The sequence below is a fragment of the Oncorhynchus mykiss genome, chromosome 19 (assembly GCF_057628025.1).
Source record: "Oncorhynchus mykiss isolate SJ-2025 chromosome 19, ASM5762802v1, whole genome shotgun sequence".
NCBI lineage: Eukaryota > Metazoa > Chordata > Actinopteri > Salmoniformes > Salmonidae > Oncorhynchus > Oncorhynchus mykiss.
Genome location: NC_143040.1, coordinates 34,005,364 through 34,032,213, shown reverse-complemented (window position 1 = coordinate 34,032,213; position 26,850 = coordinate 34,005,364). Strand labels below are relative to the sequence as shown.

Sequence of the window (26,850 nt, the reverse complement as noted above, 5' to 3'; positions counted from 1 at the left end):
CTCAGTCCAGCAAGCTCACCATGACAATGAGAACAATTTCATTAAAAATACAGGCCTGAGGGGGGAAGTGTGTGTGTGTATGTGTGTGTGTGTGTGTGTGTGTGTGTGTGTGTGTGTGTGTGTGTGTGTGTGTGTGTGTGTGTGTGTGTGTGTGTGTGTGTGTGTGTGTGTGTGTGTAGGGGGGGGCACATTTCAAAGGCAAATCTATGCATAGTAGTTTGACCGTGGGTCACCCTATATGATGTGAAATAGGAATTAGAGGTCAGTGTGTGTGATATTCTATCATCCTCTAACATGGGGTATTGTCAGTCTCTCTGAAACAGTATGAGAGAGACAGTAGGAGAGAGAGAGAGAGAGAGAGAGAGAGAGAGAGAGAGAGAGAGAGAGAGAGAGACGTGAGGAAGCCTCTCCATATAGATGATGTTAGAGAGACACCATCAGGCATACAGTGCTCACTTCACCTTATGGCTGGGTATGTTTGAAATCACAAAATAATTAGAATATTGCTCTAATTGAGCCTAGGTTATGATAACGTATACTGTCCCTATACCTTGCAGACAGTTCAACCAAAGTACAGGAAATGAAGAGTAAACTCGATCTATGGGGAAAAAGGTAGGTTCAAGAATGCTGTTTCTTTATAAACTACCTCAGTATGAGTCATAGTACCCATAAAACCTAGCGGTCAAACAAGGAAATGGTTCAAATCATCATTTTTCCCGTAAGGGGTTTTAGAAAATGTTTAATAAGGGCTATGTTTTGTGTAAAACACATGATGTTTTGATAACTGTGGAAATCTGCCGAGGACAAGGTGACTTTTATATTTATCACAATACCTGTGTCACACTCTGACCAGAGTTTGCGTTGTTTGTTTCTATGTTTTGTTTGGTCAGGGTGTGATATGAGTGGGCATTCTATGTTGTATGTCTAGTTTGTCTGTTTCGATGTGTTTGGCCTGATATGGTTCTCAATCAGAGGCAGGTGTTAGTCGTTGTCTCTGATTGGGAACCATATTTAGGTAGCCTGTTTTGTATTGTGGGGTGTGGGTGATTGTTCCTGTTTGCAGTGTTTGTGTTCACGTTATGGGACTGTTTTGTCTTTGTTCATTTTGTCGGTTTGTTGTTTTTGTTTGTTGTTAAAGTATTCTATTAAAATGGATAATCATCACGCTGCATTTTGGTCCTCCTCTCTTTCGCCCGACGAAGATCGTTACAACCTGTTAGCAAAGGCGTCAGCTAGAGATGACGTGCAGGAGCTTGCAGGGATTTGTAGTCTTGCATGATGTCTACTTTGATGCTAATTAGCATTTTCAAATCTGAGAGTAAATAGAGAGGAATATCTTGATAAAAGTCACCTTGTCCGAGACAGCTTTATATTGTTATAAAAACGTATAAAAAATGAATGGTGGAAAAACTATTTGAACCATTTCCTTGTTTGACCGCAAGGTTTTATGGGTATTATGACACCTCCACTGTGGGGCTCTGTAGTTATGAAATGCTCTAAGGAATGCATGGCACTCTGCCAGAATGAATGTTATTCAAAGTACGCATCTAGGCCTACATTTTCCCACGAGATAAGTGTTTCCATCCAATTGACTTGTTTTGGATAAAAGGCTGTGCGTGATGACGTAGTGCACATAAAAATTACTTTTACATTTAAATGCCCATGTACCGAATATTTTTTTTTACAAATAAATGGGTTTGCATAGCATTTTCAACTCTACTGATGGTTTTGTCACAAACATTTTTGTGTTGTATAGCGAATTGTGTCTACTCTGGTATTGGCACATGCGCTCTCGCCAACAGCTCGCAGATACAGTGCATAAAAAGGCTGGATGAAAACTTGATCCTATTTTGGCAGTTACCTGTATAGACGTGTGTGTGTGTGTGTGTGTGTGTGTGTGTGTGTGTGTGTGTGTGTGTGTGTGTGTGTGTGTGTGTGTGTGTGTGTGTGTGTGTGTGTGTGTGTGTGTGTGTGTGTGTGTGTGTGTGTGTGTGTGTGTGTGTGTGTGTGTGTGTGTGTGTGTTGTGTGTGCGTGTGTATCTGTGTCCTCCCCAAAGGTCAGCACTCCTCACAGGCCTCCTAGTGGAGGATGCGGTTGGCATTGCTCTCACAGCTGCTGTGGATGAAGGGTCTGCAGGCCTGGACATGGCTGTTAAAATACCAGTGCAGAATAAACTTCCCACAGCTGCCCTCCTCCCGGGACAACACACACGGTTCTACTGGAGCTGGAATACATCACACACAGTGAGTGAGTGAGTGAGTGAGTGAGGCCAAAAATCTGGAATCAGAACAGAGGTAAAGCCACAGTGAGCCGTTAAAGCTCCGAAATTTTGTGACGTTAGTATTCATTTTACTGTACAGGAGCTTAACATTTTGTGATGATCATTAAATAAGTGATCATACAATTGAAGAGTTTATTTGTTTCACATTTGTGTTTTTTCTTCAGAAAATAATGCAATACCTTTATGTGTCTGTGAAATATTACTGTCCTCAGATTTTCAATTCATATTTTTTACAATTGGTTTTGTTGCAAAACACTATATATCCATTGTTTAGCTTGAATTGAATTTTTGTATCCTGCATTTAAAAAATACAAATAAAAACCTGGTCCAACCTTTTTATGCAAGTACAGTACATGTTGGATAAAAAAAATGTCATGCTCAGGCCTGATGAAAACATCACATTTGTAAACTTTGCAAATATCGAACAAAATATAATGTGTTAGACAAGGTGGGATCTTTTTGTGTCTGTAAAATGAATTATGTGAGAAATGGTGGTGGAAACTCCTTTATGCGCAAATATTGATAAAATAACCATCATATTGAAGTAAACTTGGAGTCAAGCGATGGTAGGTTGGGTGGTCCTCCCGCCTACGACTTCTCAGGAGACTTCTCAGGAGAGCACGCAGTTTATTAGGCTACAGATTAAATACATTATGATGAACGTCACAGGGTGGTGAAAGTGCAAGGTGATGAGCTTGATACTCCTTTCCAATACATAGAGGGTCTTATTATGGTGACAAGATGATGGATGCTTGGCAGCCATTTAACAAATACAAATAATATTGCTCTTATCCATAATGAAAATGTTGGTAGCCTACCCGCACTGTATCTGCAAGCTGTTTGCTAGAGCACATCTGCCAAGACCAGAGTATTTGTATTTGTTAGGGATCTCCATTAGCTGCTGCCAAGAGAGGGCACATTCGCTATATAACGCAACATTTGTCGTGACAAAACCATCAGTAGAGTTGAAAATGAAATGGAAACCCATTTAACTTGTATTTTTATTGGGTACATCAGAATTTAACAGCAAATGTCAGTTATGCGCACTAAGTCATTACGCACAATTTTTTTATCCGCAACAAGTCAATTTGATGGAAACATATATCTCTGGTGGGAAAATGCGCATATTGTTTTTATGCGGCTTGAAGAATATTTGCATGATAATCTGTCGCCAATAGGATGGAAACCTAACTATTGACACCCACTATGTTAACAATTATGTTTAGTGTGTCATCAATTTGCAAAGCAACCACTCAGAATTTGACAAGAATATCTGATTTCAAGCTCTTGGTCAATTTCAAATTGCGGGTAACACGTAATTTAGCACACCGTGGGAACAGGTGAGACCTATGTCACATGTCAGAGAGCCCAAACAGTAGAGGCTACTACAGTTCATTTCCACTACAGAGGACCACTCCCTTTTCTTATCTGAAGGCTCGTAAACCGCACCCATTCCTGAATGCCGCAATACCATAGGCTGACGCTAGTTGCTAGGGGCGTTTATTTCCGGTATTGCAGCGGCTGGAATTTCAGGGGTTGCATTCAGTTCATCTCAACGATTGCTACGTTGCGTGATGGTTTATACTGAACAAGACGTTTCCCCAAAACGGTGCGTACCGTCCTTCAACATCATTTGAGGTACGTCTGCTACTCTTTGGTGGGTGTGGCCTGATCAATACGGGGGATACCATTTGAAATCGCAAAACTCGTTCAGCAAGTTACAGTTATAGCCGTTATGTTGAATCAAAGGTTGAACATCGTGCTGTCTTACTGAACACACCCCTTGTGTCCGCGTTGTGGATTTTTGGGTGGGTTTGCGAGCGCACAACCCGGACAAGCACCAAAAACGAGTTCCCCATTCTGTGCTAGCCAGATACATGCAAGTTACTGTAGCCTCCACAATCATAGGCAAGGATGACCGAAAGCTCCGCGAACAAGCCGGCCAATGGACAAGTTTGTCACCGAGTAAAGAACGGAGTTAAACCGGGCAGAAACGGTTTCATAAAAAACCATCACCATTACCATCATCAGCAGCCGATGTACTGCTATCCCGAGGACAAGGTGAGGCCCAAGCGCACTGTATGGATGGAGAATGGATGGATGGTGTGGAAGTGGTGAGGCTTATCTGAATAACCGAAAACACCAAGCTGAAAATCAGTATTGTTAGCAATGTAGCTAGCTAACGTTATGTATATTTAGCTTGATGTGTTTTGAAATGTAGCTAAACGATTTTGTTAGCTGTAACGTTACTGACACCTATTTGAATTTGCTAAACAACTGCCCGCAAGCTGAAGCCAACGTTGCTGAGTCTACTAGCTCAGTAAGTTGGACATATGACAGTTGTTGCCAACTATTTCAGTTGGTTTATTAACTAACGTTATCTATTCATCAAAGTAGATTTGTAATAATGGAACGTTAGCATTATGTAACGTTCAGTGGAGGCTGGTGGGAGGCGCTATAGGAGGACGGGCTCATTCTAATGCTGGAATGGAATTAATGGAATCAAACATGGGGTCTCCATGTGTGTGATGTCTTTGATATCGCTCCATTCATTCCAATCCAGCCATTGCAATGAGCCCGTCCTCCTATAGCTCCTCCCATCAGCCTTCATTGGTAACGTTAGTGTTAGCTAATTATATCTGCAGTGTAGCCAGTTAGCTAGCTACAATGTCAACAATCATTTAATTAATCACTGATGCCATTAGCCCAAAGGCCAGCAGATGGCGCAATTCAGTTGTTTCATTTACCGTCCAAAGGGAATCACAGCTATACACTCGTATCCGCTGTGAACCGGTTCGTACATAACACTTTCCATTCAGGCTGCAAAATCATTGATTTCCTCCTTAACTCCATTTAATGGTGAGAAAGCAAAAAAATATGCATACTTTCTTTATGAAACACCATTTTCCACCACCATGCTAGAGTAATTAATACTAGTCCCGGATGTTGCGTAACTAATTCACTTTTTGGTCCACCAGCTACGATTTAAAAATATTTTTTTAAATCTACCAGCCACTCAGATCTTTTACCAGCCAAAATAAAATAAAAATGTTGCCATAATTACACACACACACAAAGAACGAAAATGCTTTCTGTTTTTCTAAAACAAAACATGTATTACTTGTAAGAAGTAATGGGGTATATTGCATAATTTCATTTTTATGACCTGTCTTTCAACCAATGTTTGTTAAAATAAATCATTTAGATACAATAGTAAAAAGAGATGAACAGGTATAGAACTGAATCAACGAAGGCTGAGTATGGCTTATTTAGTTCATTTAGTTATTTAGTATTATAGTTCAATACTTTATTTTGACATTTTTTACAAGCAGTTCATGATTTGCTCCTAAGAAGAAATGTAACACACAAATACATCTAAGAGAATACATATGAGTGTTTTAATAATAAGAAATTACTAAAAGTTCATTAATAAAATATTTTAGGATGGATCCATGCTCAATCAAGCACAATCATTAGACAAATGTTCAGCTGTCCCTTTAAGGGATGGCTCATTACCATAGCAACTTAGGCACTTGCTTGTCTGTGCTGGAAAAAAATCTTACCGCAAATGTCTTCCTAGCAGCAGACTGTTGCAGCAAACTGAAAGTAACATTGAAAAACAACCTAGTGTGTGTGAACAAAATTATATAACGGGCCAAGAAACACAAGGACAAAGTCACAGTCAGTGGTGTAAAATATCTAAGTAAATACTTTATAATACTACTTAAGCCATTTTTTGGTGGTATCTGTACATTACTTTACTATTTATATATTTTTGAAAACTTTTACTTCACTACATTACTATAGAAAATAATTTACTTTACTCCATACTTTCCCTGACACACACAAGTACTCATTACATTTTGAATGCTTAGCAGGACAGAAAAATGATCAAATTCATGCACTTAGCAAGAAAACATCCCTTGTCATCCCTACTGCCTCTGATCTGGCAGACTTACTAAACACAAATGCTTCAATTGTAAATGAAGTCTGAGTGTTGGAGTGTGCCCCTGGCTAGCCATAAATAAATAAAAACACATTGTACCCTCTGGTTTGCTTAATATAAGGAATTTTACATTATTTTTTACTTTTGATACTTAAGCATATTTGAGAAATTCCATTTACTTTTAATACTTAAGTATATTTAAAACCAAATACTTTTAGACTTTTACTCAAGTAGTATTTTACTGGGTAACTTAACTTGAGTAAATTCTATTAAGGTACAATATCTATACTTTTACTCAAGAATGACAATTGGGTACATACATGTTAGCATTGGCGAATGGGAATATGATGCTCAAAGTGGCTCAGACTCATTGTGATGAATCTATAAAACGGAACTAGCTAGCTACATAAACGTATTTTTGGGAATTCGAAAATGTATTGGAATAAATAACCAAACTATAAAGCTAGCTAGCCAGCTATGGTGCGGGAGGTAGCCTAGCGGTTAAGGGCATTAGGCCAGTAACCAAAAGGTAGCTGGTTCGAATCCCAGAGACAGCTCGGTGAAAAATCTATCTATGGCTTTAAGCAAGGCACTTAACCCTAAATGTTCCTCTACGTCGCTCTGGAATAGAGCATCTACTAAATGAATAAAATGTAAATGTCTGTAGCTAGCTACCTGACAAGAGTGCTATGTTAGCTTGCTAGGTAGATAAATAGCTTTAGGTCGGTTGCTTTCCACCAAGGACGTTGCCTATCCCTCACTTGGCCATGGGAATTTGAAGGTAAACTTGGATGTGACTATGTAAAACTTAATTTATGGGTTGAGGGGTGAGGGCTGTCTACTTCGCATTTGTCCGCAGCCCTGAACTGAAAGTTTCTAAATAAAAGAATGCTGAAACCTGATTGGCTGAATGTGATACGCTAATTTCGGGACGAGCATTAACTGCTCTAGCATGGTGGTGGAAAATGGTGTTTCATAAAGAAAGTACGCATATTTTCCCTGTTTTCTTTCACGCCTTCTCATCATAAAATAGAATTAAGTAGGAAATTGATGCCTTTGCAGCCTTAATGGAGAATGTTTTATGTACAAACTGGCCCACGGGGGATACGAGTGAATAGCAAGCTGCATACATTCCCTTTGGACGGTAAGATGAAACGACTCAATATTGCCATCTGCTGGCCTTTGGGGTATGACGTCATCAGTGTTCTCTCTAGAAGATGTTGAGTGTAATCTTAAATAATCTTAACTGGGTGTAGCCCTGCTGCTGCCTGATGGTGCTGCTATTCCTCACGTCTTTTGTCATTTGTCATTGGTGTCCTGCATTAAGCTGCACAGACCGGCGACAAACCGGCGACAAACTTGTATATCCTCCATTCAGGCTCCAAAGGCATCTGAAAAAAAAATGGGGAAAATATGCGTACTATCTTTAAAAAAAAAATGTTTTCCACCACTAGTTTTGGATTTTCTGACAACTTCCAGATGTTGCACACCACATTCAGCCAATCAGGTTGCAGCAGTCTGTTGCTTACCCCTGGCTGAATGCGATGCACAACGACAGGAAGTAGCATTATCCACTCTAACATGGTTTGTTGGAAGTTGTGTTTTATTAAGACGGTACGCATATTTTCCCAGTTTGTTTTTTGGGGCGGCATGCCATTAAAGCTAGTTAAGGAGGAAACCGATGCATCTACAGCCTAAATGGCGGATGTTTTATAGACCAGCTGGTTACTAGGGGACAGGAGTGTACAGTGCCTTCAGAAAGTATTCAGACCCCTTGACTTTTTTCACATTTTGTTACGTTACACCATTCTAAAAATGTACCTCATCAATCTACACACTATACCCCATAATGATAAAGCAAAACCAGGTTTTTAGAAATGTTTGCAAATGGTGCCAGGTTTCCTTTAGACGTGACGCTTGGCATTCAGGCCAAAGAATTCAATCATGGTTTTGGTGCCCTTCCCCAAATCTGTGCCTCGACACAATCCTGTCTCGGCGCTCTATGTACAATTCCTTTGGTTTAATGGCTAGGTTTTTGCTCTGACATGCACTGTCAACTGTGTGGGCTTTTATAGACAGGTGTGTGCCTTCCCAAATCATGTCCAATCAATTGAATTTACCACAGGTGGACTCCAATCAAGTTGTAGAAACATCTCAAGCATGGTCAATGGAAACAGGATGCGCCTGGGCTCAATTTCGAGTCTCATAGCAAAGGGTCTGAATAGTTATGTACTTATGTTTTTAATTTTTAATACGTTTGCAAAGATGTCTAAACCTGTTTTCCCTTTTTCATTATGGGGTATTGTGTGTAGATTGATGAGGGAAAACATGCATTTATTCCATTTTAGAATAAGGCTGTGACGTAACAAAACGTGGAAAAAGTCAAAGGGTCTGAATACCAAATCCACTATACTGAACAAAAATATATATGCAATAATTTCAAAGATTTGACTGAGATACAGTTCATATTAGGAAATCAGTCAATTGAAATACATTCATTAGGCCCTAATCTATGGATTTCACATGACTGGGAATACGCAGATATGCATCTGTTAGTCACAGATACAGTGCCTTGCGAAAGTATTCGGCCCCCTTGAACTTTGCGACCTTTTGCCACATTTCAGGCTTCAAACATAAAGATATAAAACTGTATTTTTTTGTGAAGAATCAACAACAAGTGGGACACAATCATGAAGTGGAACGACATTTATTGGATATTTCAAACTTTTTTAACAAATCAAAAACTGAAAAATTGGGCGTGCAAAATTATTCAGCCCCCTTAAGTTAATACTTTGTAGCGCCACCTTTTGCTGCGATTACAGCTGTAAGTCGCTTGGGGTATGTTTTGCACATCGAGACTGACATTTTTTCCCATTCCTCCTTGCAAAACAGCTCGAGCTCAGTGAGGTTGGATGGAGAGCATTTGTGAACAGCAGTTTTCAGTTCTTTCCACAGATTCTCGATTGGATTCAGGTCTGGACTTTGACTTGGCCATTCTAACACCTGGATATGTTTATTTTTGAACCATTCCATTGTAGATTTTGCTTTATGTTTTGGATCATTGTCTTGTTGGAAGACAAATCTCCGTCCCAGTCTCAGGTCTTTTGCAGACTCCATCAGGTTTTCTTCCAGAATGGTTCTGTATTTGGCTCCATCTATCTTCCCATCAATTTTAACCATCTTCCCTGTCCCTGCTGAAGAAAAGCAGGCCCAAACCATGATGCTGCCACCACCATGTTTGACAGTGGGGATGGTGTGTTCAGCTGTGTTGCTTTTACGCCAAACATAACGTTTTGCATTGTTGCCAAAAAGTTCAATTTTGGTTTCATCTGACCAGAGCACCTTCTTCCACATGTTTGGTGTGTCTCCCAGGTGGCTTGTGGCAAACTTTAAACAACACTTTTTATGGATATCTTTAAGAAATGGCTTTCTTCTTGCCACTCTTCCATAAAGGCCAGACTTGTGCAATATACGACTGATTGTTGTCCTATGGACAGAGTCTCCCACCTCAGCTGTAGATCTCTGCAGTTCATCCAGAGTGATCATGGGCCTCTTGGTTGCATCTCTGATCAGTCTTCTCCTTGTATGAGCTGAAAGTTTAGAGGGACGGCCAGGTCTTGGTAGATTTGCAGTGGTCTGATACTCCTTCCATTTCAATATTATCGCTTGCACAGTGCTCCTTGGGATGTTTAAAGCTTGGGAAATCTTTTTGTATCCAAATCCGGCTTTAAACTTCTTCACAACAGTATCTCGGACCTGCCTGGTGTGTTCCTTGTTCTTCATGATGCTCTCTGCGCTTTTAACGGACCTCTGAGACTATCACAGTGCAGGTGCATTTATACGGAGACTTGATTACATGTATTTATCATCATTAGTCATTTAGGTCAACATTGGATCATTCAGAGATCCTCACTGAACTTCTGGAGAGAGTTTGCTGCACTGAAAGTAAAGGGGCTGAATAATTTTGCACGCCCAATTTTTCAGTTTTTGATTTGTTAAAAAAGTTTGAAATATCCAATAAATGTCGTTCCACTTCATGATTGTGTCCCACTTGTTGTTGATTCTTCACAAAAAAATACAGTTTTATATCTTCATGTTTGAAGTCTGAAATGTGGCAAAAGGTCGCAAAGTTCAAGGGGGCCGAATACTTTCGCAAGGCACTGTACCTTAATAAAAACAAAGGTAGGGGTGTGGATCAGAAAACCCGTCAGTATCTGTTCGGACCTCCATTTGTCTCATGCAGCGAATGACGTTCCTGCATTCAGCATGTCAATTGCTCGCTCCCTCAACTTGAGACATCTGTGGCATCGTGTTGTGACACAACTGCACATTTTAGTGGCCTTTTTATTTTCCCCAGCACAAGGTGCACCCGTGTAATGATCATGCTGTTTAATCAGCTTCTTGATATGCCACACCTGTTAGGTGGATGGATTATCTTGGCAAAAGAGAAATGCACACTAACAGGGATGTAAACATTTGTGGCAAAACTCTTTGAGATATAAGCTCTTTGTGCATATGGAACATTTCTGGTATCTTTTATTTCAGCTCATGAAACATGGGACCAACACTTGACATGTTGCACTTTATTATTTTTTTCAGTGTAGATTTAAGACTCAGGTCACAAAAAAATGAAATGAAATTGAGCAATATACCACATTACTTCTTACTAATACATTTCTTGTTTTAGAAACATTACAAAGCACGGTCATCCGTTTTGTGTTTTTTTAAATGTAATTATGTCAAAAATATTTTAACAAAATTATTGTTCAATTAACCTTAACCCCTTTCCTAACCTTAAACTAATTATCTTAACCTGTTATGATAATTCTCCTAACCTACTGCGTAAATTCTCCTAACCTGATATGAAATGTCAAATCTGACATTAATTAGTCAAAAGCTGGATTCCTTCTAGTGAAATTCTCACAGGCATATGTGATGACCTGAGTGGCCCCGTTACCAAGGTAACCTTAAAGGGGCAGCTGAAAAATGTTTGTCACGGAATATTAAATTTAAGTCTTACTAGTAATACATTATTTATTTTTTTAACATTACTGAACATGCTCATCTGTTTTTGTGTGTGTAATTATGGTGGGGAAAACATTTGGCTGGGAAAAGATCAGAGTGGCTGGTAGATATTTAAAAAAAAAAAAAAAAGAGAGAGAGATTCTACCTGCCACAGTGTCTGGTATACAAAAAAGTTAGTTTTAGTCCCTGGTCACAACCCTATACCTGTACTCCCCGACTCCCTAACTCCCCATCTATAGAGGAAACGCAGAGGAACAGGGCGCTGTTCATTAATTTTCCACCCCTTGATCCAGGCTTAATTTTAATTAGTCTAGTGTATTGCAAATTCGATAACATCTCTTTCATGAGTCAACAACATATCTTTAAGATGGCTCTAAATTAAAATTCTCAGAGACAATTCTATCAAGTTGGCTATATCAATGTCTTGCCCTATATAGCCACTTTTATCCAAAGCGATTTAGTCATGCGTGCATACATTGGCTCCAGCGGGAATCAAACTCACAACCTTTGGCGTTACAAGCGCCATGCTCAACCGACTGTGTGATCTTCTAGGTAGAGCATTTTTAGTTTAGTTTATTAATTCGACCACTTAAGCACACATAAAACTTAAAAGCCATATATGCACATGAATAAAATCATCAAGGATAACACACAATAAAGTCTGGGACTTATTTCCATTTTGGTCCTCTTGAGACAAGATGGCTAGACAAGATCGAACACAGTGTGGCAGTGAAATAATAAAACCTAAACATAAAAGAAGAACATCGATCTCATCATTCCAGTTACATCATTGCATTGGAAGTCAAACACTGGGGCCCAGATACTGATGTCTTGTCAACTAGGGTATGACAATTCAATAAGGCATTGCCGAGACATCACAAACAGATCTTAGATACAAGGAAATGAATCAAGGATTTAGCCTAGGCCTACTTGTTGTAGCTACACTAGCTCCTTTTCCCAGGCGTAAGGCGGAGAGTGGGAGGGACGGGAATGCATGGTCTGGTAATTGACTCCAAGCTGATTTTTTAAAAATGTATTTCACCTTTATTTAACTAGGTAGGCTAGTTGAGAACAAGTTCTCATTTGCAACTGCGACCTGGCCAAGATAAAGCATAGCAGTGTGAACAGACAACAACACAGAGTTACACATGGAGTAAACAAACAATAAACAAGTCAATAACATAGTAGAAAAAAAAATCTACATACATTGTGTGCAAAAGGCATGAGGAGGTAGGCAATAAATTGGCCATAGGTGATTAATTACAATTTAGCAGATTAACACTGGAGTGATAAATGATCAGGTGAACATGTGCAGGTAGAGACACTGGTGTGCAAAAGAGCAGAAAAGTAAATAAAATAAAAACAGTATGGGGATGAGGTAGGTAAATTGGGTGGGCTATATACCGATGGACTATGTACAGCTGCAGCGATCGGTTAGCTGCTCAGATAGCAGATGTTTAAAGTTGGTGAGGGAGATAAGTCTCCAACTTCAGAGATTTTTGCAATTCGTTCCAGTCACAGGCAGCAGATAACTTGAAGGAAAGGCGGCCAAATGAGGTTGGCTTTAGAAATGATCAGTGAGATACACCTGCTGGAGCGCGTGCTACGGGTGAGTGTTGCCATTGTGACCAGTGAACTGAGATAAGGGCGGAGCTTTACCTAGCATAGACTTGTAGATGACCTGGAGCCAGTGGGTCTGGCGACGAACATGTAGGGAGGGCCAGCCGACTAGAGCATACAGGTCGCAGTGGTGGGTGGTATAAGGTGCTTTAGTAACAAAACGGATGGCACTTTGATAAACTGCATCTAGTTTAATGAGTAGAGTATTGGAAGCTATTTTGTAGATGACGTCGCCGAAGTCGAGGATCGGTAGGATAGTCAGTTTTACTAGGGTAGGTTTTGCAGCGTGAGTGAAGGAGGCTTTGTTGCGAAATAGAAAGCCGACTCTAGATTTGATTTTGGATTGGAGATGTTTGATATGAGTCTGGAAGGAGAGTTTGCAGTCTAGCCAGACACCTAGGTACTTATAGATGTCCACATATTCTAGGTCGGAACCATCCAGGGTGGTGATGCTAGTCGGGCGTGCGGGTGCAGGCAGCGAACGGTTGAAAAGCATGCATTTGGTTTTACAAGCACCTCTGCGTAGAGGTGGATCAGGGAATCGCCCGCAGCAAGAGCAACATCAATGATATATACAGAGAAATGAGTCGGCCCGAGAATTGAACCCTGTGGTACCCGCATAGAGACTGCCAGAGGACTGGACAACATGCCCTCCAATTTGACACACTGAACTCTGTCTGCAAAGTAGTTGGTGAACCAGGCAAGGCAGTCATTAGAAAAACCGAGGCTACTGAGTCTGCCGATAAGAATATGGTGATTGACAGAGTCGAAAGCCTTGGCCAGGTCGATGAAGACGGCTGCACAGTACTGTCTTTTATCGATGGCGGTTATGATATCGTTTACTACTTTGAGCGTGGCTGAGGTGCACCCGTGACCGGCTCGGAAACCGGATTGCACAGCGGACAAGGTACGGTGGGATTCAAGATGGTCAGTGATCTGTTTGTTGACTTGGCTTTCGAAGACCTTAGATAGGCAGGGCAGGATGGATATAGGTCTGTAACAGTTTGGGTCCAGGGTGTTTCCCCTTTGAAGAGGGGGATGACCACGGCAGCTTTCCAATCCTTGGGGATCTCAGATGATACGAAGGAGAGGTTGAACAGGCTGGTAATAGGGGTTGCGACAATGGCGGCGGACAGTTTCAGAAATAGAGGATCCAGATTGTCAAGCCCAGCTGATTTGTATGGGTCCAGGTTTTGCAACTCTTTCAGAACATCTGCTATCTGGATTTGGGTAAAGGAGAAGCTGGGGAGGCGTGGGCGAGTAGCTGCGGGTGGGGGGGCGTAGCTGTTGGCCGCGGTTGGAGTAGCCAGGAGGAAGGCATGGCCAGCCGGTTGTAGTGCATGTCACTGTTGCTAGCCTCTGAGGTATGGGAGAGAGAAGCATGACTAGTCACATGTGGTTGCAAAGCAGTGTGGGGCTTGATTTTTCAATGGAACGACTCAAAGGCCACTCCTGTATGTCAAACCTCAGTATTGCAGTGTGTGTAAAAATGTCTCTCACATATTAACCTATCCTACCAATAAACTTTTATTTGATTATCTGTATGGGCCAGCTGGCCCTAATTACATTAATGGTCGGGGTCCATGACAGTTATTTATAAGTTGTACACTACAAATTGACCGCAGCAATTTCAAACAGATATACACTGAACAAAAATATATATGCAACATGTTTCATGAGATGAAATAACAAGAGGTAATAAGACAAGAGGTAATAGCCTAAAGGTAGGCTAGTGCTGTCTTTAAGGCCCGGTTTCCCTGACACAGTTTAAGCCTAGCCCTGAATTAAAAAGTATGCTTAATGGAGAATCTCATTTGAAATGGCTTTTAGTTCAGGACTTGGCTTAAACTAGCAATTTGTGTCCGGGAGACTGGCCCTCATCTTTGGATGGAAAAGTTGACTGTTGTATATCAATCACATACAGTTGAAGTCGGAAGTTTACATTCACCTTAGCCAAATACATTAAAACTTTAAGACATTTAATCCTCGTAAAAATTCCCTGGCTTAAATCAGTTAGGATCACCACTTTATTTTAAGAATGTGAAATGTCAGAATAATGGTAGAGAATTAATTATTTCAGCGTTTATTCCTTTCATCACATTCTCAGTGGGTCAGAAGTTTACATCCACTCAATTATTATTTGGTAGCATTGCCTTAAACAATTTAAACTTGGGTCAAACGTTTCGGGTAGCCTTCCACAAGCTTCCCACAATAAGTTGGGTGCATTTTGGCCCATTCCTCCTGACAGAGCTGGTGTAACTGAGTCAGGTTTGTAGGCCTCCTTGCTCGCACACGCTTTTTCAGTTCTGCCCACAAATCTTCTATAGGACTGAGGTCAGGGCTTTATGATGGCCACTCTAATACCTTGACTTTGTTGTCTTTAGGCTGTTTTGCCACAACTTTAGAAGTATACTTGGGGTCATTGTCCATTTGGAAGACCTATTTGCGACCAAGATTTAACTTCCTGACTGATGTATTGAGATGTTGCTTCAATATATCCACATCATTTTCCTCCCTCATGATGCCATCTATTTTGTGAAGTGCACCAGTCCCTCCTGCAGCAAAGCACTCCCACAACATGATGCTGCCACCCCTGTGCTTCATGGTTGGGATGGTGTTCTTTGGCTTGCAAGCCACCCCCTTTTTCCTCCAAACATAAAGATGATCATTATGACCAAACAGTTCTATTTTTGTTTCATCAGACCTGAGGACATTTCTCCAAAAAGTACGATCTTTATCCCCATGTGCAGTTGCAAACCGTAGTCTGGCTTTTTTATGGCGGTTTTGGAGCAGAACGGCCTTTCAGGTTATGTCAATCTTTTTACTCTGGATATAGATACTTTTGTACCTGTTTCCTCCAGCATCTTCACAAGGTCCTTTGCTGTTGTTCTGGGATTGATTTGCACTTTTCGCACCAACATATGTTCATCTCTAGGAGACAGAACACGTCTCCTTCCTGAGCGGTATGACGGCTGTGTGGTTCCATGGTGTTTATACTTGTGTACTATTGTTCGTACAGATGAAGGTGGTACCTTCAGGTGTTTGGAAATTGCTCCCAAGGATGAACCAGACTTGTAGAGGTCTACCATTTTTTTCTGAGGTCTTGCCTGATTTCTTTTGATTTTCCCATGATGTCAAGCAAAGAGCTACTGAGTTTGAAGTTGGGCCTTGAAATACATCCACAGGTACACCTCCAATTGACTCAAATTATGTTAATTAGCCTCTAAAGCCATGACAACATTTTATGGAATTTTCTAAACTGTTTAAAGGCACAGTCAACTTAGTGTTTGTAAACTTCTGACCCACTGGAATTGTGATGCAGTGAATTATAAGTGAAATAATCTGTCTGTAAACAAACAGTTCTAACTGACTTGCCAATACTATAGTTAACAGTGGTTGAAAAACAAGTTTTAATGACACCAACCTAAGTGAATGTAAACTTCCCGACTTCAACTGTAGTTTGTTTATTAAAAAGAGGAGCGTAGCAGAATACAGGCCTAATAATCATAAGCTGTTTAGCAGATGCTCTTATCCAAAGCGATAAAAGCGTCCGTCATGCATGCATACATTTGACCTACGGTTGGCCCTGGGAATGCCGAATGCATGCCTACTTGTTTTAATAATCCAGGCGTAGATCAGTGGCAGCATTTCGTTGTTTTGATTTATTTCATTGGCAAGATGTTTGATTCATGTGAGTTTGTTAGGAGTGTCGTATCTGCTTGGAGAGTGCTCAAAAACAACACCCTCAGTCATGGAGCAGCCCCTCCCTTTATTTGACTCACAAATCCGATAGCCAGAGCAACAGTGCTTTACATATGGTCAGTGTAAAAACATAGCTAGCCCATAGTATCCTTCTGTAGGCTATTTTGAATATCTCACTTCCTCTTCCCCCACAGTGCTATCACTGTAATAATATTCACCGACCACATAGACTAGTCACCACTTACTGAACGAAAATTCTGTTCGGTGATGATGGGAACACACAGAAATTGTCATATGAATGACCAGGAATTAGGTTATGCAGACACCTCGGCGCCAGCTGCCAGACAAGTATTCATTTACATTTTTGCGTACGTTAAAGACATCAGATGGTGGCAAGTGCTTTGAAAAGTGTATGTCCCGTGTATGTGAGACCTTAGGAGAGCTATGTAAGCCATGCCTTCTATGTTTTTATACAAAACATGCAACAGCTTGTTATTACTATGATCCAAGTGGCTTTGAAATACGTGTATTACCCGGACTTGTGAGACTTTCACATTTCCAGATCATGAAACTCATGTCATTTACAGTGTCAATGGGCCTGTACGATATCAAAAAGCAAACCAAACTCTTTGCAAATATGTATGAAACGTTTTGTTAAAGTCAGCAGGGGTATGGGACAAAAAGTGATTCAAAAGAAAAAAATCAAAAGGAAAGACCCTTTACAGTATGTTTTTTTTTGTTGTTGTTGACATTACCCCTTAGGGATGAGTAAAGGTAATTTAACTGAATTGACATTTTCTCCATCCCAACCACCTCATCTCACCATCACCCAAAAACCCAGAATAACACTAACACTTGCACTGGCTGTGCTGATAACTAGCCTACTTTATTGAGAGAACCAGGTTACTATAACCAGCTTTCCATCTAACCTTTTAGATCAAGTACACGTATGCTAAAGAATGTCACGACAGGCCTGATGGAAATAGCCAAATTGTTGGTAAACTTTCCAAATGTCGACGAAACAAAATATGCTAGACAAGGTGGGATCTTTTTGTGTCTGTAAAATTAAAGATGTGAGAAATGGCAGTGGAAACACTATTATGCAAATATTGATATATAATAAGCATTATATCGACGTAAACTTGGAGTCACGTGATGGTATGTTGTGTGGTCCTCCCGCCTACGACTTCTCAGGAGAGCACGCAGTTTATTAGGCTACAGATTAGATACATTATGATGAACGCCACAGGGTGGTGAAAGTGCAAGGTGATGAGCTTGATGCTCCCTTCCAATACATAGAGGGTCTAATTCTGGTTACATGAGGATGGAAGTTTGGCTGCTGTTTGCCAAAATAAAACTGTTCTTGCTCTTATGTCCATAATAATCTCATCATGTAGTCGGCTACCTGTCCTGCACAGTATCTGCGAGCTGTTGGTTGGAGCACACGTGCCAAGCCCAGAGTGGGCACATTTCGCTATATGACGCAACATTTTTCTTATGACAAAACCATTAGTAGAGTTGAAAATGCGATGGAAACTCATTTAACTTACATTTGAATTCGGTACATGAGAATTTAACCACAACTGTTATTTTGATGTGCATTATGTCACCACGCACAGCCTTTGACCCGCAACAAGTCAATTTGATGGAAACACATCTGGTGGTAAAATGTGCATATTGTTTTTGTGCAGATTTTTGAATATTTGCCTGAAAATCTGTCGACAATTGGATGGAAACCTAGCTACTGATATGTGGCGGTCTTACCTAGTTGTCTTAATATGAATGCACTTAACTGTAAGTGGCTCTGGATAACGCCGTGCTAAATGACTAAAATGTTAATGTAAATCACCTTGCCCCCCCCCCCCCCCAGGTGCAGCACACCGCGTGTAATGGCAGCAACGGCCTGGGCCTGTACAGTCGTCCCTTCATCGAGTCTTTTGAGGAAACGCCCATGCTGGTGGCGGTCCTCACCTACATGGGCTACGGCATCCTCACCATCTTCGGATACCTCCGAGACTTCCTCCGGGACTGGAAGATCGAGAGGTGTCACGTTGCCCGCGAGAGGGAGGAGCAGAGGGTACGATTATGACCACCTCACCTGGCTTTGTCCTCAGTTTGTTTGATAAATGTTATTAATTGTCATTTCCATTAATCTCATCTTGTTCATCAACACCATTATTTGTTAAGGGGATTCAAAATGAATGAATGAAGTTGTCAGATGTTTTCATATTTCAAAAGTGACATTTTGTGTTATATGTTCAACTTATTTACTTTTGAGGTAAGAAAAGGAGGTTACCTTCGACATTGAAATTTTACACTTGGAAGCATTCACTGTAACACTTTATTTTGGCACTGAAGTCCAATTTTGGGGAGGATATCAAACAACTCTTCAGATCTCAGATGGAATGTTTGTGAAAAAGGAAGGAAAGCTTTTTTTTACCAATTAAAACCACTTCGGGCAACAGTCATTCATTGTGACATACACTAGTAAACAGGAAGTAGGAGTGTGAGAAGGAGGTTGTTATGTCCTAATGTACGACACAGACTTTCACTCACTCACCGCACGTAAAATAACAGTTTCAGGACATTGTTTTGGCACTCTGTTACCTCTGGAGGAGGAAAGGAGCTAACTTTATCGCCTGAAGGATATCCTACTCTTGTCGCCTCAGACACTGTTGGGTTTGAAGAAAGTGAAAACACTTTCAAGGAAATAAGCTGAATGTCTGTGGGGCTTTTTCAGTCATGTGCAAACTTTAAGTTTACCTCTGCGTATAGGGAGAGATTAAGACTAATTAGAACAGTACATGTTGACTATACTTTGACTGTGAGCTCAGCCTATATGCTTAGTGTAATATGGATGAATGTGGCATAGTACACAGAATATGGCTGGCGTGATGTCGGAGTGGGGCATAACGGGTCACTTAACAGAGAGCGGTATGTGTGTGTGTGGTCTATACTAGGAAATGGGAATAATACTTGTTTTATTTTTCCTCATCCGGTCCCCCCTCTCCCTCTCCCATATGTTCCGTCTTCAGGACTTTGTCCCACTTTACCAGGACTTTGAGAACTTTTACACCAGGAACTTATACATGCGCATCCGTGACAGCTGGAACCGACCCATCTGCAGTGTCCCGGGGGCCAAGGTGGACCTAGTGGAACGTGTGTCACCTGACTACAACTGGACCTTTGAGTGAGTGTCATAATTACAGGGGGAAAAAACAAGACAAACCAACTCTGGCCTTGTGATTCGTGTCCGGCCCTGAGATTTGGAAGGTAGGGAGTTCGATCCCTGGCCGAGTCATGCCATACTGTACAAATGGAACTTGGCTTGGCACTCAACATTTTAAGGAAATAGATTGGGGGTAAGGCCCTGCAATAGACTAGTGTCCTGTCCAGGGGGTGTACTTGTACACCAAGCTGCCTCACGCTACAGAAACGGGCTCGCACAAGCCAAGGCTACTTACAGTCACTGGATGTGTCCCAAATTCCACCCTATTCCCTACATAGTGCACTACTTTTGACCAAAGCCCTATAGAGTTGCTAAAATAAGGTCCTAACCACTGATCCAGGGCCAGATGAGAACATTAGCCGTCTAATGTTTAGCATTAGGAATCAGGTTAGGGTAATCTGGTCTGAGATCAGTGGTTAGATAGGGCACCACCATGCCTGGTGAATAGGGTTTTGTTCCAGCCCAGTAAAAATACACCAGATTAGGCCTAAATAATCAACTAATCATGTCTTTCAGTTTGCACTACGATTAGGACGTGTGACATTGTTAGGAATGTGTTATAAACAGGGTGTCCCATAAAGTGTTAACTTGAGTGGTATCAGGTGAGGTAGAGCTGTTTGGAACAAAAGCCTGCCTTACACACACTGCCCACTTCCACGCCTTAGTGTCACCCCCAGCCCTGTTACCAGAGGGGAAGTCACTCTGCAGTGCATTTACAGGCCCTGAAAGAGCCTGTCTGTGTTGTACTAAGATAGCAACACTAATCTACAGCAAAGGTCAGAAAAGCGGTCGTTCCTTATAGTGAAGGATGTATTAAAAGCCTTAGATGGGCAGGAGAGAGAGGAGGAAGAGAGAACAAGGAGATGTTCTTCTAGACTAACCGCAAAACGTGAGGCCTCTTGTCAAGATTTATTGGATTGGATTGGAACTGTCAACTAAACGGTTGTATTCTGATTTGGTGCTGTGTGTGTGATTAGCATCATGTCATTATAGTGTCTGGCTGATAAACATGCAGTCAAGAGACTGTTGAAGGTCAACTATGTGTGTTGACTTGCTTAGCTGAACAGAGTAAAGGTTAAATACATTTGGCACCCCTTTTAGTCCCAGCTATACAGAGTAATGGGCCTTATCTGTTTCTCTCTCTCTCTCTCTCTCTCTCTCTCTGTTTTTTTTCTCTCTCTCTCGCTCTGTTTTTCTCTCTCTCGCTCTGTTTTTCTCTCTCTCGCTCTGTTTTTCTCTCTCTCGCTCTGTTTTTCTCTCTCTCGCTCTGTTTTTCTCTCTCTCGCTCTGGTTCCCCCCTCTTTCTCTCTCTCGCTCTGGTTCCCCCCTCTTTCTTTCTCTCGCTCTGGTTCCCCCCTCTTTCTCTCTCTCGGGTTCCCCCCTCTTTCTCTCTCTCGGGTTCCCCCCTCTTTCTCTCTCTCGGGTTCCCCCCTCTTTCTCTCTCTCGGGTTCCCCCCTCTTTCTCTCTCTCGGGTTCCCCCCTCTTTCTCTCTCTCTCTCTCGGTTTCTTCCTCTCTCTCTCGGTTTCTTCCTCTCTCTCTCTCTCTCTCTCTCTCTCTCTCTCTCTCTCTGTTTCCCTCTCTCTCTCTCTGTTTCCCTCTCTCTCTCTCTCTCTCTCTCTCTGTTTCCCTCTCTCTCTCTCTCTCTCTCTCTCTGTTTCCCTCTGTTTCTCTCTCTGTTTCCCTCTATCCCTCTCTCTCTCTGTTTCCCTCTCTCTCTCTTTCTCTCTGTTTCCCTCTCTCTCTCTCTCTCTGTTTCCCTCTGTTTCTCTCTCTGTTTCCCTCTATCCCTCTCTCTCTCTCTCTGTTTCCCTCTCTCTCTCTCTCTCTCTCTCTATTTCCCCCTATCTCTCTGTTTCCCTCTATCTCTCTCTCTCTCTCTCTGTTTCCCCCCTTCTTTCTCTCTCTCTCTCTCTCAGCTACACAGGCAAAGTGGTTGAAGGTGTAATAAACATGGGTTCCTATAACTACCTGGGCTTTGCTGAGAACACGGGTTACTGTGCTGACGCGTCCGCTGAGGTCACCATGAAGTACGGGGTGGGCGTGGCCAGCACCAGGCAGGAGATGGGTATGGCCCGGTAACACATGCATGCACACACACACCGCGTAAATACACTCTCCACAGTTTAATTCATATCACTGTCCAACATGGCCAATATGTTGACCCAAACAAGACACAAAGAGCAGTGAAAGCACTGATTTTCACAATCCTCATTTTTCTGTAAAAGTTGAGTGTTTACAAATAAATACAATGTAAGCATTTTTTTCTCACTTTCACACCCTCAAGTTATTTGTGTTTCACAGTAGAGTCCTTCCATGTCATTTCAGCAAGCCATGCCACCCACCATCAGATTGTTCAGAAATGGTTTATGTAGTTAGAAACAAGATTGGCATTCCTGAAACATTTAATTGACTTTTTTTTTTCTCTGAGAAATTAAGCTAATTGATTGCATCCAAATTGGCAATTTTAATGAATAGGATTCAGATAATATTCCGTAAATAGAGTACCCAACATCAGATTTGGAACATTTCTTCCTACCAATGAGTAAGACATGAGGAATCCCCCCCAAAATGAAAGATGCTGCTCTTCTTGCTATACCGCCACACTCTTATCAATTTTGCTGGTTTCTTGTGTTTAGTAAATAGATCACAGCATTTATTTTGCAACTTTGGGTAGAAAACCAATAGATTTGGCTCATGATGAAAATAAATGTTTCCTTCTTTTTACACGTAATCTATGTCCAGGAAACCCTTTTGTGTGGTTTATTCCCCTCAAAAAAGGTCTGGTGTAGTTACTGTTAGACCAATGGTAAACAGGCAAACTATTAGGCTAAGGCAGTTCTAATGGTTTCAGTGTTATGGTCTCTAATGGTCTTCAATGGTAAAAGTCCCAAACACACACTGTATAGTGTTTTGGTACTGGGTTATCTTAATGTTTAATGTTACTAATCACAATACATAAAGAGCCATTTCCTCATCATTTTATTAAAAAACATAAGACTGCCACACATTAAAACATTTTTTTTTAGCGTTGCCACATTTGATTTACCTAGCCCATTTATCCATCAAAGTTTTGGGCTTGTAGGAAAAGTCTTAATATGAGAATTGCGTAGGGATAGTCCTCTCAGAGAGCGGCCACGTGTTGGACAATTCGAAGATAGTTGGGTTGAAGGTGGAGGTCGACCGATTTATGATTTTTCAACACCAATACCGATTTATTGGAGCACCAAAAAAAGCCTATACCGATTTAATCGACCGATTTAAAAATAATTGAAAAAAAAATGTTTAAATTATTTTTATTTTCTTATTTGTAATAATGACAATTACAACAATACTGAGTGAACACTTATTTTAACTTAATATAATACATCAATAAAATCAATTTAGCCTCAAGTAAATAATGAAACATGTTCAATTTGGTTTAAATGATGCAAAAACAAAGTGTTGGAGAAGAAAGTAAAAGTGCAATATGTGCCATTTAAAAAAGCTAACATTTAAGTTCCTTGCTCAGAACATATGAAAGCTGGTGGTTCCTTTTAACACGATACTTCAATATTCCCAGGTAAGAAGTTTTAGGTTGTAGTTATTATAGGAATTATAGGACTATTTCTCTCTATACCATTTGTATTTCATATACCTATTGGATGTTCTTATAGGCACTTTAGTATTGCCAGTGTAACAGTATAACTTCCGTCCCTCTCCTCGGCCCTACCTGGGCTCGAACCAGGAACACATCGACAACAGCCACCCTCGAAGCATCGTTACCCATCGCTCCACAAAAGCTGTGGCCCTTGCAGAGCAAGGGGAACAAGTACTTCAAGGTCTCAGAGCGAGTTACGTCACCGATTGAAACGCTATTATTAACCATTTCACATCGGTTACACCAGCCTAATCTCGCAACTTCATAGGCTTGAAGTCATAAACAGCTCAATGCTTTTGAAGCACAGCGAAGAGCTGCTGGCAAATGCACAAAAGTGCTGTTTGAATGAATGCTTACGAGCCTGCGGCTGCCTACCACAGCTCAGTCAGACTGCTCTATCAAATATCAAAACATAGACTTAATTATAACATAATAACACACAATAATACGAGCCTTTGGTCATTAATATGGTCAAATCCGGAAGCTATCATTTCGAAAATAAAACGTTTATTCTTTCAGTGAAATACGGAACCGTTCCTTATTTTATCTAACGGGTGGCATCCCTAAGTCTAAATATTGCTGTTACATTGTACAACCGTCAATGTTATGTCATAATTATGTACAATTCTGGCAAATTAATTACATTCTTTGTTCTTTGGTCTTCACACAGTTCGCAACGAGCCAGGTGGCCCAAACTGCTGCATATACCCTGACTGCTTGCACGGAATGCAAGAGAAGTGACACAATTTCCCTAGTTAAAATATAGTCATGTTAGCAAGCAATATTAACTAAATATGCAGGTTTAAAAATATATACTTGTGTATTGATTTTAAAGAAAGGTGATGATGTTTATGGTTAGGTACACATTGGTGCAACAACGGTGCTTTTTTCACAAATGCGCTTGTTAAATCACCACCCGTTTGGAGAAGTAGGCTGTGATTCGATGAGAAATGAACATGCACCGCATCGATTATATGCAACGCAGGACACGCTAGATAAACTAGTATCACATCAACCAACATCAACCATGTGTAGTTAACTAGTGATTATGTTAAGATTGATTGTTTTTTATAAGATAACTAGCTAGCAACTTACCTTGGCTTCTTACTGCACTCGCGTAACAGGTAGTCAGCCTGCACGCAGGCTCCTCGTGGAGTGCAATGTAAGGCAGGTGGTTTGAATCCCGAGCTGACAAAGTAAAAATCTGTCGTTCTGCCGTTGAACAAGACAGTTAACCCACCGTTCCTAGGCCATCATTGAAAATAAGAATGTGTTCTTAACTGACTTGCTTAGTTAAATAAAGGTAAACAAATATATATATATATATATAATAAATAACAAATTGGCCACAATCTGTGTCCTAAAATGGCGATTACTGATTGTTATGAAAACTTGACATCGGCCCTAATTAATTGGCCATTCCGATTAATCGGTCGACCTCTAGTTGAAGATTAGGTTGCTAAGAGAAGGATAAACTGAATTGCTTTCATGGAGGACTTGCTTGATTTGTGAGGATTACCACACAATTGATTTCTATAATGAGCCAAATCTATTGGTTTAGAACCCAAAATTGCAAACGAAATGATCGACTTAATAAACACAAGAGACCAGCAAAATGGATAAAACTGTGGCATTATAGCAAGAACAGCGGCATCTAGTGATTAAAACATGTTACTTTCTTACTACTTTATGGTAAATATTGCAAGCGACTTCCATTACAAAATTCACCAGTAATTCCCTGACATAGTATGGAGAAGCAATTCTCCAAGCCACAGCTTCATACTACTTATTGGTAGGAAGATGTTTGGTCCAAAACGGATGTTGAGTACTGCATTTATTGAATATGATCTGAATCTTATAAATGAAAAGGGCAAATGTGGGTTTAATCAATTAACTTCATTTCATAGAGATCAAATTATGTTTAAACAAAATAATATTTCAGGAATGCTAATTGTATCTGTTGACAACTACAGAAACAATCTGAGATGGTGGATGTCAATCCTCTTTCTTGTGCTTTTTGAGGTGGAATGACCCAGTAGTGAGTGGTAGGATTAATCCTCAGGCTCTGAGACGAACTATATCAGATTTTATTTTGGTTCATATTAATTTATTGCTGTAAAGTAAACGCATATCCATTTGTTTATAAAAACGAATTTAGTCGCCACACCCTCGGGCTTTATAACTCAGTTTTGGCTGGTAGATGAATGCAGAGGCTCCGACTCAGCCCTAAAGCCATCTGTATCATACAACTGTTTTCTAATGAATAACACACAGTTATTCTTCTGAATCTTATCAGTAGGTAGGTATGTGTCTATGGGAGTTTTGATGTATCTCCTAAATTCCCTTAGGTAACTTAGACAGACATGAGGAGATGGAGGAGCTGGTTGCTAAATTCCTGGGCGTGGAGTCGGCCATGGCTTTCGGGATGGGCTTCGCTACCAATTCGATGAACATCCCTGCCCTTACTGGCAAGGTAGTAGGACATGCTACCGAAACATCAGGGGTTTTCAGTCTGTTTCTATGTTCTAGCCTCTGGCCTCTGGTTCACTGTCTTTGCATCTGTCTCTCTCTTGCTCGCTCTTGCTCTCTCTCTCTGTGTCTCTCTCTTAATTCAATAAATGCTTTATTGGCATGAATGGCTGATTGCCACTGTTGCCAAAGTAATGTATGTGAAGTATTACATACGTTAACAATATTTTTGCGCAACTAATAATATATATCAACCAAAACAATTATACATGGAAAATAATACACACAAAAAATAAAATAAACAGCAACAGTTGAGAAATGTAATCTACAAGGGCATCTGTATGACATGGCAGTAGCTATTGTCTCTCTTATATTATTATACTGTCTCAACGTGTTCTAACAACATTTCTGATTTTCTCCTCAACGGGCAGTTCAAGAAATCCTGCAACGTTTCCTTACAATTTCAGGAGATCAATATCTCTGGAGTCATATTTAGAGCAGTGGAGTCGGAAGCGACCCACAGTGCTTACATAGTCTTTCTTCAACTGACCTTCCATGTTTTTCTATGGCATCCTGTCTCTATTGCCAGGCTATGGTCACTGAGTCTGCACATTGTTAATGTCTTCCTTTGTTTGAGTTCTTTGATTTTGGCATGGTGTTGTCTCCCAAGTTCTGCCCTACAGGCTAGGTTTGGGGCATTTCTGTGCACACCTAGAATATATATTTTTTACAAGTGTAACATTTCTGTGGGGCTTTTATCCCATGATATATATTGTAAATTGGTGGGTTAAATAAATCGCCCTGATAAACTTCTAGTCAGACCAAGGTTAGTTTAGTTGGTGGTGTATTTAAGGGTTATTTATCCTAGGATGAAATGGTATTGTCTTTCCTGGGATCTGGACTTTTTCTGAAAGATCATTACTTTGTTTGTTTTCTAT

The 26,850-nt window shown here is 40.7% G+C and overlaps 1 protein-coding gene across 2 annotated transcripts in view; it reads left to right on the top strand.

Moving 5' to 3' along the window:
- The first annotated feature begins 3,767 nt into the window (after positions 1-3,767).
- Positions 3,768-26,850, top strand: part of sptlc2a (serine palmitoyltransferase, long chain base subunit 2a) — a 59,585-nt gene continuing 36,502 nt past the window's right edge. For both annotated transcript variants that reach the window (XR_016488676.1, XM_036954482.2), the window contains exons 1-5: positions 3,768-4,343; positions 18,446-18,652; positions 19,611-19,765; positions 21,723-21,871; positions 25,792-25,916. Coding sequence is in view for 1 of the 2 variants with exons in the window: in XM_036954482.2 (XP_036810377.2) it covers positions 4,197-4,343; positions 18,446-18,652; positions 19,611-19,765; positions 21,723-21,871; positions 25,792-25,916 (783 nt within the window). In the remaining variant the exon portion in view is untranslated. The remainder of the gene's footprint in view (positions 4,344-18,445; positions 18,653-19,610; positions 19,766-21,722; positions 21,872-25,791; positions 25,917-26,850) is intronic.